This window comes from Loxodonta africana, chromosome 21 (genome assembly GCF_030014295.1).
Source record: "Loxodonta africana isolate mLoxAfr1 chromosome 21, mLoxAfr1.hap2, whole genome shotgun sequence".
NCBI classification, from domain to species: domain Eukaryota; kingdom Metazoa; phylum Chordata; class Mammalia; order Proboscidea; family Elephantidae; genus Loxodonta; species Loxodonta africana.
Genome location: NC_087362.1, coordinates 27510977 through 27523766, shown reverse-complemented (window position 1 = coordinate 27523766; position 12790 = coordinate 27510977). Strand labels below are relative to the sequence as shown.

At 54.7% G+C, this 12790-nt stretch overlaps 3 gene segments (V, D, J or C); all 3 read right to left on the bottom strand.

Annotated features, from left to right (window-relative positions):
- LOC104846692 (immunoglobulin heavy constant gamma 1-like) overlaps positions 1–12790 on the bottom strand; it is a 398675-nt gene that overhangs the window by 279030 nt on the left and 106855 nt on the right.
- LOC135228350 (immunoglobulin heavy constant gamma 1-like) overlaps positions 1–12790 on the bottom strand; it is a 441642-nt gene that overhangs the window by 323012 nt on the left and 105840 nt on the right.
- Positions 4443–12790, bottom strand: part of LOC104846689 (immunoglobulin heavy constant gamma 1-like) — an 868336-nt gene continuing 859988 nt past the window's right edge. The window contains 6 exon segments of the C gene segment in view: positions 4443–5958; positions 6180–6310; positions 8237–8557; positions 8640–8969; positions 9081–9134; positions 9544–9834. Coding sequence covers positions 5875–5958; positions 6180–6310; positions 8237–8557; positions 8640–8969; positions 9081–9134; positions 9544–9834 — 1211 coding nt within the window.

Sequence of the window (12790 nt, the reverse complement as noted above, 5' to 3'; positions counted from 1 at the left end):
TTGGTGAAAGAAGGTATTTACAATGAAGAAGTCGTTGGTCTTGCAAAATTCTATCATTCGATCTCCGGCATTGTTTCTATCACCAAGGCCGTATTTTCCAAATACTGGTCCTTCTTTGTTTCCAACTTTTGCATTCCAATTGGCAGAAGTTATTAATGCATCTTGATTGCATGTTCGATCAATTTCAGACTGCAGCAGCTGATTAAAATCTTCTATTTCTTCATCTTTGGCCCTACCGGTTCATGCAAAAATTTGAATAAGAGTCATATTAACTGGTCTTCCTTATAAGCATGTGGATATTATCCTATCACTGACACCGTTGTACTTCAGGACAGATCTTGAAACGTTCTTTTTGACGATGGATGCAACGCCCTTCCTCTTCGAGTTGTCATTCCCAGCGTAGTAGACTATATGATTATCTGATTGAAAATGGCCAATACCAGTCCATTTCAGCTCACTAATGCCTAGAATATCGATGTTTATGCATTCCATTTCATTTTTGACGATTTCCAATTTTCCTAGACTCATACTTCATACATTCCAGGTTCCAGTTATTAGTGGATGTTTGCACCTGTTTCTTCTCATTTTGAGTCATGCCACATCAGCAAATGAAGGTCCCAAAAGCTTTACTCCATCCACGTCATTAAGGTCGACTCTACTTTGAGGCGACAGCTCTTCCCCAGTCATCTTTTGAGTGCCTTCCAACCTGAGGGGCTCATCTTTCAGCACTATATCAGAGAATGTTCTGCTGCTATTCATAAGGTTTTCACTGGCGAATGCTTTTCCGAAGTAGACTGCCTGCTCCTTCTTGCTAGTCCGTCTTAGTCTGGATGCTCAGCTGAAACCTGTCCTCCGTGGGTGACCCTGCTGGTATCTGAATACTGGTGGCATAGCTTCCATGCCCACCTCCCACTTCTCAGGGGGTATTATCAGCATGAAATGAGAGAAGGGTTTCTGTTGTGGATTAAATTGTGTCCCCTAAAAGGATATATTGAAGTCCTAACCCCTGTGCTTGTAACTGTGATTTTGTTGTAGAAAATAAGATCTTTTAAAAATTATGTTACCAGTTAAGTCAAACAGGAGTAGGATGTGTCCTAGTCCTAATCCCTTCTGAAAGGTGTCTTAGAAAGGGGAAGAAGTTAGACAGAGACAGGGAGACAGAAGAACGATGAGGCAGGTATGGTAGCAAGCGAAGGATTTTCATGGATTTCTGGCAGCCACTAGAAGCTAGGAGAGAGGCATGGAGGGAGCCCTTGGTGGCAATCGACATGGTCAAGACCCTGCTTTGGACTTCCAGCCTTCAGAACTGTGAGACATATTTCTCTTCTTTGAAGCCACTCATTTAGTGATATTTTTTATAATAGCCCTAAGACACTAAGACAGTCTCAGAAAACTCTGAAAAGTCAAAACACTGTGCAAACATCAGGCATGGTTATTGTCATCTTTTACTGCTTATTCGAGTTACCTCAAGTACTGGAGAAGCATTTTGACAATGCTTTTGCTAGGACATGCCATGGTAACAAGCAACCCCCAAATGAAAATGGCTTGTAGCATAATAGCTTTATTTCTCTCCCATTTCTATGTCTCCTGCAGTTGTCTGTGACTCTGTGTGGCACTGTTGTCATTGCCGTCTTTGTTCTGGGATCCACGCTGAAATAGAAAAGCTTTCTGGAACATGCCAATCTCAAGCAAGAGAAAAGGATCAATGGTGGAGCCCCACTTTAGAAACAAGGTGGGACACCAAGGCCAATATCAGTGGTGACATGTGTATCCTCCTCTCAGGGGGACAGCATGCTCACAGCAAGCAGGGGGCAGTGAATACTGAAGAGCAGTACTGTGATTTACCATCAGGATGTGGATACAGCTGGAGAGCTCAGCACAGTCTGCCTGAGAGCCAACGTGTCTACTAGGTCTTGTGCATTTTGTGCATCATGCCTTCCCGGGTCTGCCTTTGTATTCCCTGGTGCCACTGGGCCCATCTTGGTGTGGTCTTTTCTCACATCCTATATGGACAAGCTCTTACCTCCCCTCTGGTCTCTTTCCTCTGCCCTGAACATCTGCAGCCTACACTTGAACAGAGGTTGGGGGAAGGCCATATGTGGGGCAAGGTTACTAACCTCGAATCCAGAGGTTCATGTACAGACCCACCACTGCATATGCCAGTGGGGTGACATTGTTCATGTCACTGACCTTTGCCATCTACCCAGCCCTGGCCACACCCACACCAGGGCCTGGGCTGGACCATGGGATACAACATGAAGAAGGGGCTAGGATGTCAGTGCTTATTTCTCTCCTCTTCTTGCTCAAACTGCAGTTCTGCAAACTTGAAGGCACTCTTAGATACCATCCTTGGACTTCACACCATGGACATCCTGCATGGCCTGGCCATCAAGTGCAGGGACTGAGCCATGGGTTACAAGGGCACTGTGGCGGTCAGAGCGTGGCAGGCTTTGCTTCATGCAGACCTGCAGGAAAGTGGGTGCCCATGCTCAGAGTTCCAGGCAAGGTTCGAGGGCCAGAACCTTCTCTAGGTGGAGATCCCTCTGGACATCTGTCTCCTCTGCCTTCGTCAGTGTTTGCTTGGCTGTGTCCTGGCTTCTATTTGGTGACCACGTGTGTGAATGGACTGATGGCATCTTGGGAGCTATCTCCTTAGCTGGGATAGGGCTGGCAGGTGGTGTACCCCATTGTCTGCAAGGCCTCTCAGGCAAGGATCGAAGGACACACCCAGGGCCCTTTGCCCCTTGCATGTAGCTCCACAAAACGAAAGCCTTATGGTTTAAAGGGCCACAATTTGGCAGCACTTACTGAGCACAACCTGCTCCATCTCAGGCTCCCTGAAGCTTGTCCCTGCGTCTAATGCAAGGACCCTCTGGTGGCGTTATGGGGTGAATTGTGTCCCCCCAGAAGTTATGTTCACTCTGTAAATGGGAGCGTTCTTATTATTATTTGCCGTCATGTCAGTCCCCAACTCATGGTGAGCCTGTGTACAGTGGAACAAAGCGCTGCCTTGTCTTGTTCGAGCACCATGACTGGTCGTGGATCAAGCCATTATAATCCATAGAGTTTTCACTAGTTGATTTTCAGAAGTAGTTTACCAGGTGTTTCTTCCCAGTCCACCTTAGCCTGAAGCTCTGCTGAAAGCTGTTCAGGATGCAAGCCTCCACTGATTGACGGGTGGTATATTTGTCAGGAATTGAATCCAGGTCTCCTCCGTGGAAGTTGAGAATTCTACCATTGAACCACCAATACCCTCCCTACCCTCTCCACCCCCCCTTAAAAAAAATTATGTTTAAGTCTTAACCCTGTACCTGTAAATGAGACCCTGTTTGGAAACAGGGTATTCTTTGTCATGTAATTAGGTCATACTGAGTAGGGTGGGTCCTACACCTAATCATTTCAGACGGGTGTCTTATAAAAAGAGCAGGATAGACACAGAGACACACACAGGGTGAAGACAAACACCAAGGAATGCCAAGCGACTGCTGGGGCTATGAACAAGGGTAGGCCCCCTTCTCTCCTTAGAGCTGATGCTCTGATTCTACCCTCCTGAAATGTGAGACAATAAATTCCGGCTCTTTAAATCCTTCCAGTTGTGGTATTTCTCTTAAGGCAGCCCTACAGAAGTAAGACAAGTGGCAAGAACCCAATCATGTCTGTTGCATGGCCCCTGCTTCCCACTCACAGCTATTCCAGAAGTTGAGCCTGGACTCTCATAGCTGCCTCTCCTATCCTCCCTGTCTTCAGAGCAGCTCCCAAGCAGCACCATCCAATGAACCCCTCCATACTCCTTCCCTGAATAAAATTACCTGTACCTCCCTACAGCCTCCAGGACATGGGTCAACAACTGAAAGGTGCTTTTGGCCTGGCTCTTTGATGGCCCTTTTTTGGTCATCCCACCTGGTTCTGGCCTCCCTTCCAGCACAGAATGAGGCATCTCCCTCAGTGATGGCCAAGGCTAGACATACTTCCTGTGCAGTGCCTTTGGGCTCTGCTTCCCCAGCCTCAGCTGCATCCCTGAATAGCCTCCTGAAACCTCCTGGATCTATCCATCTCGAGTGCTGAGATCACTACTCCTGGACTGCTATCCTCAACCACCTGGAACCATGGGTGTCAGCTCGGACTTTGTCCCACACAATGCTAGCCACAGTCCCTCCAGTGGGGGTGGAGGCTGTCCTCAGGCCCATTTGTCTTGTCTACACCACAGGGCAAATGGGCAGACACATCTGATGCCTTCCTTATTGTGAGGTAGAAGTGTGCTCGAGAAGAAAGGACACTGATGGTGGGGATTCCCAAGGGACCCTGGCCAGTGCCAGGATCTGAGTGTGTGCAGGGTGCTCTGGGACCCATGGCTTGGGCAATCTCACTACTGGGGCTGGTACTTGAAGGGCTCAAAAGGTGTCACCATAGAAAGACTATTAGTCTGATATTTGGTATGGTTTAAGACCATTTTATTGTAATGGGAAAACAAAAACAACACATTTACATGAAAGAAAATCAAGGGAATTCAGAAAATTAAAAAGAGGTAAGAAGCTATAAAGCTGATGGATGTGGCATTTCTTTGGTGTCGTTTGCTTCCATTTGCGTCATTCTTCTTCCCACCTTAAGATGTGGGGTCAGCACTCTAGTTCCTTTGTGGTGTGACTCTGCTGGATATTTGCTTGAAGAGAAGATGGGAGACAGGGAGCCCAGAGGGGTGGCAATGCTTGGCCCCGGGACCTCCGTGCAGTGCAGGCGGCCAAGCTGGCCCGACTCCCCATCAGAGTCTTGTTCACCAGATGCCCACTCAGCATCTGGTCATTCTCCTCGCTTCCATTCACTTTGTCTTTGGCCACCTCTGTCCAGGGGCCCATGGAGATGGCCTCCCATGGCACGCCCTGACCACTCGGGCACCAGTCACCAGGCCTCTTTCCAGGAGGCTTTCTGGCCACTTGCCCCTCAGACCTGATGCCCTTCCTGATTTGCGCATATGCCCATCCTCACACAGAGGTCCTGCCCTTGCACCCCCCAGACCATGCAGTGTCCGTGGGTATGGCTCAGGCCTTCTCAGGTGGTCTTCTGGGTGGCAGCGAGGCTGGGCCTTGAGCTGGAACTCGGTTGGTGGCTGGGAGATGGTGGGTATCCTGGGTCAAAGCCTTTGACTGGCCCCCCTGCAGGCAGAGGCTGGGAGCTTCTGTCCGTTGGGTTGAACCATACGTCTAAGAGCACTGCGTGGGAGTCCAGGATTGGATGGAAGGCCCCTTCCCAAGAGCCAGAGACCAACTCTCCAGTTCAAAATGAAAAGGAGCCTCTTCCTCAGGCCAGGGGCCACAGAAGTGGTGGGGGAATCCCAGCAGTCTCCCAGGGTGGAACTGGCCAGGCGAGGGCTGGAGGAAGGGCCATTCAGTGAAGGTTGCAGCACTTCCCAGGGAGCAACCCTGCTGGGAGTAATGGTCAGTGGCTTCCCTGCCTTGGACTTGATGTCACATCAAGGATCTTTGAGATTTGGTGTCTCTCAGAACCAAGCCTAGGGTGGGACCTGAACTCAGGTCCCTCCTCCAAATGAACATGGGGAATACTGGCCCATCCCCTCCTCCACAATGGACATGCACAGCTGACTCTGAGGGTCTCCCAGTGCGATGGCCCCACTGGTGCTCCTTGTGCTACTATAAATGGCATTTAGGTATACGGTAGGGGGCATCCAGGCTGCTGGTACTGGGGGGAACCTGCTGTCCACCAGGTTCCCTGACAGGTGGGAAATGAGACAGCATGGTCAAAGGGCAGTGAGTGGTCAGGAGCGGTAGGATCAGAGGGCAGAGTGGAGCTTGGGAGGAGGGTGAAGCCACTGAAGCCTGTGGTGGGTTTGGCTTCTATGTGTTCCTCTGTCAGCAGCCCCTAGGCAGCCTGCCCGATCATATTCCTGTAATCGGGGACGATGGTCCGCTTCAGCTCCACCACTGAGGAGAAGATCCACTTGACCTGCGGGTGACAGGGTGACCACAGTGAGCAGGCCAATCCAGGCCCCTACGGCCCCAGGCCCTGAGCCCTGAGGCTCCCTCTCTCCCTCTACCTACAAGCCTAGAGACCGGCTGCGCCATGCATAGTGACCCTACTGGCACAGGAGCCTACTGGGGGGGGGGTGATGGGCTGGGGGCTGGGAGTTGGGGGCAGGCACGGGGTAGAGGTCCTGGGGATCAGACCTTGAAGAGGGTGATGGTGGCGCTGTAGCACACGCTGAGCAGGAAGAGGGTGATGAAGATGGAGATGGTGGTCCACAGTCCATCCAGCTCCCCATCCTGAGCCTCTGCACAGCTCTCATCAGGGTGCAGCTCTGGGAAGGGGATGAGGGATTAATGAGGGCGTCCCTGCTGTGGGGGCTGGCGCAGAGATTGGAGACAAGAAGATACTGGAGGAAGGGCCCCATCCATGCTGGGGGTGGCCCTCCAGTCCCCTCACCCTGCCCTCCCTGCCTGTCCCTCCCAGGAAAGGCTAAACAAGTAGGAGCCCCGTGGTCAGCGGTCCCTGGCCATGGCCCTTCTATGGTTTCTCAGGACAGTGCTGGGACCCCTCCCCAGCCTTGGGTAGTGTCCTCAGTCCTATCCCTCTCTTACAGCTTGGACTGCAGCATGGCTGGGAACACCTGTGCCAGCTTATGGCCCAGCCAGGTGTGAGAACCCCTGGCTGTTGTTCACCTACCAGCACTAGGCTGGTAAGGGCAGCATAAGGGGCCATCCTAGGACATAGACACCTCAGGTCCCCTGCCTCCTGCTTGGGCCCCGGACCTTCCATTGCATCTGCCCTGGGTGAAAAATTCCAGAGGCAGGAGGGACAATACAGTCTGCCCTTCCCAGGGAAGCACAGTGTTAAGATGTGATGCTGGAGACAGTGAAGGGCTTTTGACCCCATGTGTGAGGGCATAGGAGTGTGAGTGTGCAGGAGGCCGGTGGCAGTTTTTGTCATCACAAGATTGAGCTCGTGGTGATGTGAGGAGACCAAGAGTGTTGCCCATTTGAGCAGCTCTGGAGGGTGGGACTGGGAGCAAGCATGTGGGTCCTCGCAGGTAGTGACCTGTCTGAATTGGTCAGGTACAGATGAGCTGGGAGAAACCCATGGGGCAGACGTGCAGCTTCAGAGTGTGTGGGATGAGGCTAGTGTGTGTGTTTGTGTGACCTGGGCTTGTGCTCACAGGCATTGTACAGTTAGTTTGCCCTGTGTGAAGTTCCAGTGTATAAGGGGAGTCCTTGCATGTGTGTGTGTGAGTGTGTCCACGTGTTTGTGTGTACATGCATGCCCATGTATGCACATGTGTGTGGGTGCATGTGTTTGCTTGTAAGTGCATGTGTGCCTGTGTGTTTGCATGTTTTTAATTGTGCGTATGTGTGCGTGTGTATGTATGTGTGTATATCTGTGTGTGTGAATGAGTGTGTGTGTGCCATGCATTTGTCTGTACAAGTATGTGTGATTTTATGTGAGAGTGCATGTGTACCTACATGCCCATGTGTTTGCGTGTGTGTGCACTGTGACCCATGTATTTGTGCATGTGTGTGTGCGGTATGTGTGAAGATAATCCGTGGGTGCTTGAGTGTTGTTTAGCAGGAGAGGCTTCTTTTTCATGGGTCTGAGTACTGTGTCCATGTGGGTGTCTGATTTGTGCCCTCCCTCTCCTGTGCAGGCTGCCTGGATCCTGAGTGTGTTGTGTGGAGTGGTCTGTTCTTGGAGTCCCAGTGGAAAAAGAGGGTGTGTCCCCATATCCAGGAGCCTCCATGTGAACACAGAGCCTCCATGGGGAGCTCCTGCAAAGCCCTGTAGACAGGGACCCCAGGGGACAAGTCAGACACTCTCTCTACCACACAGCTTCCCTAGGTGCATCTATCTGCTCCCTTCCCCACTCCAGCACAGAGTAGCTGCTGGCTGGAGGAGGGACCCAGAGAGGAGATACTGTTGGCAAAGGACCTGTCCCTGTAGCCTATGGCTGGCTTCCCCCTTGTGGCGTGCACAGACCCCCCGCACTCTCCCTCAGTGGTGATAGTGCAGGTCTCAGGCCCCACCTGACCCCACAGCCAGGCAGAGCCCAGGCTCACATGGGCCTCAGAAAGAATCATGCCAGTCTTGCAGGACCCCAGGACGGAGCTGTGTGCTTTATTTTCGGGATGGATCGCCTGGGGGGTATTTACAGGTGAGGTTCCAGGTGTGCTTAGGGGCCCCAGCAAGCAGTGGGGGAGGCACTCGCTGGGCATGCTGGCCAGCGCTCATTTACCAGGAGACAGGGAGACGGATTTCTGGATGTAGTGGTTGTGCAGAGCCTCGTGCAGCACCACGCAGGTAAAAATATCTCCTTGCTGCCATCTGTCCTTGGGCACTGTGAGCTTGCTGTACACGAAGAAGGTCCCATCAGCCTCAAGCTGGGGTTCAGTGTTCGCATAGCTCTTCTCAGGCTCTGGCTGCTCGTTCCTCTGCCACGTAACATCAATGTCAGACGGGTAGAATCCCTTCACCAGGCATGTGAGGCTGACCTTGTCCTTGGTCAGCTCATCTCGGTGTGGGGGCAGGGCATACACCTGTGGCTCCCGGGGCTGCCCTGTGGGGACAAAGGTGGAGAGAGTTATTCCCAGTGCAGAGGAAGGGGTTGTCTACCCCTTCTTGCCCTCCTGCTGCCTTACCTTTGGCCTTGGAGATGACCTTCTCAACAGGTGATGGGAGGGCCCCATTGTTGACCTTGCACTTGTACTCTTTGCCCTTGAGCCAGTCCTGGTGTGTGATAGGGAGTGAGCTGACCACGCGGTAGGTGCTGTTGTACAGCTCCTCTTGCAGGCTGGTCGTGGCTGTGTCCACCTCTTTGCCATCCACGAACCAGTTGAACTGGACCTCAAGGTGGTCCTGGTCCACGTCTACCACCACGCATGTCACCTCAGGGGTTCGGGTGATCACGAGGGTGTCCTTGGGCTTGGGGGGAAAGATGAAGATGGAAGGTCCTCCCAGGAGTTCAGGAGCTGGCAGGAAGAGCTGAAAGTCAGTGACAGGGCCATGGGGGCTAGGGTGTGGATTGGGCTTGTCCTCCCATTGGGGCTGGCTCCTCGTGGTGAGGGTGGGGCTCACTTTACCTGGGCACTTGCATTCTGGGCATTCAGTTTTCTTGGGGACATTGACGCGTCTCACTGTAGAGAGAGCAGACAGACAGGGAGTGTTACCTTCGTGGAAAGGAGAGTGGGCATCCCAGCTGGGAGAGGGAACATTTTGCCCTCAGACTGGGATGAGGTCAAGTTAGACTCTTCCATGCAGCAGTTTGTGGCTCTGAGACCCACCATCTGATTCTGAGCCCAGAGACTGGATTATGGGTATCCAGCCTGTGTGTCCCCTGTGCCTGGCGGGGGACCCCAGAAGACACCCTCCTTGAATTTGTGGGACCCCAGGGCGGGGCAGGTAGAGCCCTTTAGTGGGAGGAGACAGGCAGGACCACCACTTGCCCTGCATCTCTTGGTGTGTAAGGGGCCTCAGGCTGACCCTGAACCTGTCTGCTGGGGCACAGGCTGTGGGTCCCCCAGTACAACCGTGCTCGTGGCTCACCGATCTTCTTGTCCACTTTGGTGTTGCTGGCTGGGTGGGCGACGTTGCAGATATAGGTCTGGCTGGTCCAGCCGCTAGCGGGCACGGTCACCATGCTACTGAGAGAGTACAGGCCGGACGACTGCAGGACGGCCGGGAAGGTGTGTGCACCAGACAGGGCTCCAGAGTTCCAGGACACCGTCACTGGCTCTGGGAAGTAGTTGGTGACCAGACAGGCCAGGGCCACCTTGGATTCGGGTGTGGTCCCACAGCCGGGGGCCAGGGGGAAGACTGATGGGGCCGTGGTGGAGGCTGCAAGAGAGGGAATCCCGCATGACCATGTGCCCAGGCTGAGCCTGGCTGCCTGTCTGCCAGGCCCATCCACTGTGCTCACAGGCATCCGGGGTACACACGTGAGGAACACAACTGGGCACACACCTGGGTCACACAGCTGGCCAGACCTACCCACTCCCACCTCAGCACCCCCTCCCTGGCGGCCCCTAGGAAATTGCCAGGCCTGGGACATCTCTGACCTCATGTGCTTCCAGGACCATCAGCTTTGGCTGTGGGCTCGCCGACTACACCAGGACCATGGGCTTGGCTTAGTCAGCCTGGCCAGCTTCTCAAGACCACCTAGAGTCAGCTCAGCCCCGGGGGCGTCCCAGCCCCTTCCTCCTGCTTTTCTTATCCATTAGCCTTAACGTTGGTGGCACCAGGTTCCCTACCTCCTCTGCCTGACCCCCGACTATGGGCCCCAGCTCCAGCCAGGTTCTCTATGGTCTTTCAGCCAGTGACCATCTCTGGCTCCTCTTGTCCTAGCCCATTCCTGTACTTGGGAGTGGCAGCCTTTGCCTCACTGTGCCAGAATTCCTGTCCAGGGTGCTCCACTCAGAGCCTCTTGTCTCTCTTCTCAAGGCCTTCTGTGTCTCCAGGTCTCCTGGGGTCCACCCCTCCCTCCAGGAAGGATCTCTCTCTGTAGCGAAGGCTGCCTAGGCCTTGTCTCATGTCAACGACTGCTGACCTTTCTCTGACCTGCTGACCTCCACTGGCCCAGCCCAAGCCCCCAGCCTAGGCTCCTTCTAATCTGCTCCTCTGGTCCCGCACTCCTGTGGCCCCCTTTGACTCCACCAATCCAGCACCCCCACTCCCCGCACTGTGGCCTACCTGTTCTTCCAGGCCACTGTCCAGGTTCTTGCTCACCCAGACACTTCCTCCTCCTAGCATGGTCCTGCCTGAGCTAGCCCCAAGGTACTACCTCCTGCTCCCTCCACAGCCCAAACTCAGCCTGCTGCTACCTTTGCCCTTCTGGCATCCAGGTCTGTCAGTTCAGCCTGAGCCCCACCCACCCTCAGGGCCTGCTTCCTAGCCCAGCAGCCCCTGAAACCAGGGCACCTCAGCCCACTTTAGCCCAGGTGGGAGCCGTGTACCTGCCCTTGAATCCTCTTCTTCCCTGCTTGTGCCAATACTGTGAGCCCCAGGCAGGTCAAGTGCACCTTCTGTCCCTGAGTCCTCAGGCTTCAGGAGCTGAAGCCCACCCTTCCCAGGTCTCTGTCCTCTCACTATGGCCCCCTCTGGCAGCCCCCTCTCCCTTGCCCATTTATACCACAGGTTCCAGCACCCCTGCTCAGGACCCTCTGCTGAGTCAGCCACCTTGTGTTCCCGCCCCATAATGCCACCACCCCTGAAACAGAGCTGAGCCCTTTGGAAGAGTCTCTGGCTTCTCCCTCAGCCCTGGGGCCTCCACTGCCCAGGGTCCCCACCCTGTACCAACCTTGAAGCTCCTGCCAGTCCAGTCTCCTGTCTCTCTGCCCATCTGCTCCCCATCAGTCAGCTCAGGCCCGGCCCCTTCCAACTTTCCCAGCCCAAAGCACCTCGCCCTCCTCAGGGCCCTCAGCACTGACCAACCAGAGCCCCTGCCCTAGCTCATGCAGGACTCCCCTGAGCTTTCTTCGCTGCTGCCCTGAGGCCCCCTACACAGGCCCTGAGCTCAGGCCCCAGTTCCGTGTCCTCAGGCCTTCTGCCCTTCTGCCGGCCCCAGCACATTTAGCCCAGACCTGCCAGGCAGCCCTCCTCTATTCACTCACTTGCCAGCACTGGGCTTGTTCCCTGGGCCACCAGGAGACCCACCCTAGGCCCGGCTGTTCAGCTGCCAAGGCCCTCAGTCTCACCTGTCAGAGCAACCAACTACCACCCACAACTCTGGGCCCCAGCTCTCTGACATCAACTCCCTGTACCCAGCTCCCAAATCACAGCTCCTAGCTCTCAGTTTCTAGCCCCCAGCTCCCAGAACTCACTGGCCAGCTACCAGCCCCCAGCTCCTGGCTCCCAACTATCAGCTCTCAGCATTCAGCCCCCAGGTCCTAGCACCCAGCCCTCAGCTCCCATTCCCCAGTTCCTAGCATCCATCTCCCAGCCCACACCCAGCTCTTAGCGGCCAGCTCTTAGCACTCAGCTACCAACCCCCAGCTTCTAGCCTCCAATCCTAGCCTAGCCCAGAGCTCCTAGTTCTCAGCTCCCAGTCCCTGCCCCGATTCCCTAGTTCTCAGCCACCAGCTTCTAGCCCATAGCCATCAGTTCCTAGCATACAGCACCCAGCCCTTAGCTCCTAGCTCCCAGCCTTCAACTCCCAGCTCTTAGCAACCAGCCTCCAGACCCCTATCCCCAGTCCCTACTTCTCAGCTACCTGCCCCTAGCCCCTAACTCACAGCTCCCAGCCCCTACCCCCACCCCCTGCTCTCATCTTCTAGCTCCTAGCCTCCAGCTCCCAGCCCTCAGCTCTCAGGTGCCAACTCCCAGCTCCCATCCTCCAGCTCCTAGCACCCAGCTCCCAGCCCTAGCACCTACCTCTCAGCTTCCAGCATTCACTCACCAGACTCAGCTCCCAGTCTTTGGCTTCCAGCTCCTAGCAATCAATTCCTAGCCCTCAGGTCCCCACCCTCAGCTCCCAGCTCCTAGCCTCCAGTTCCCAGTCCCCAGCTCCCACCTCTCAACCCTAGCCCCCAGCTCCCAGCCCCAGCTCTTAGCATCCAGCTCCCAGGACCCAGCCCCTAGCTCTTAGCAACCGGTTCCTAGCACTCAGCACCTAGTGCCGAGACTCCAGCCCCCAGCTCTCAATTCCCAGCTCCCAGTGCATAGCTCTTGGCACCAGGCCCCCAGGATGCAGTCGTCAGCTCTCGGCTCCCATCTCCCATTCCTAGCACCCAGCTCCCAGTCCTAGCATGTACCTGTCACCTCCCAGCTTTCACCCACCAGCCTCCAGCTCTAGGCC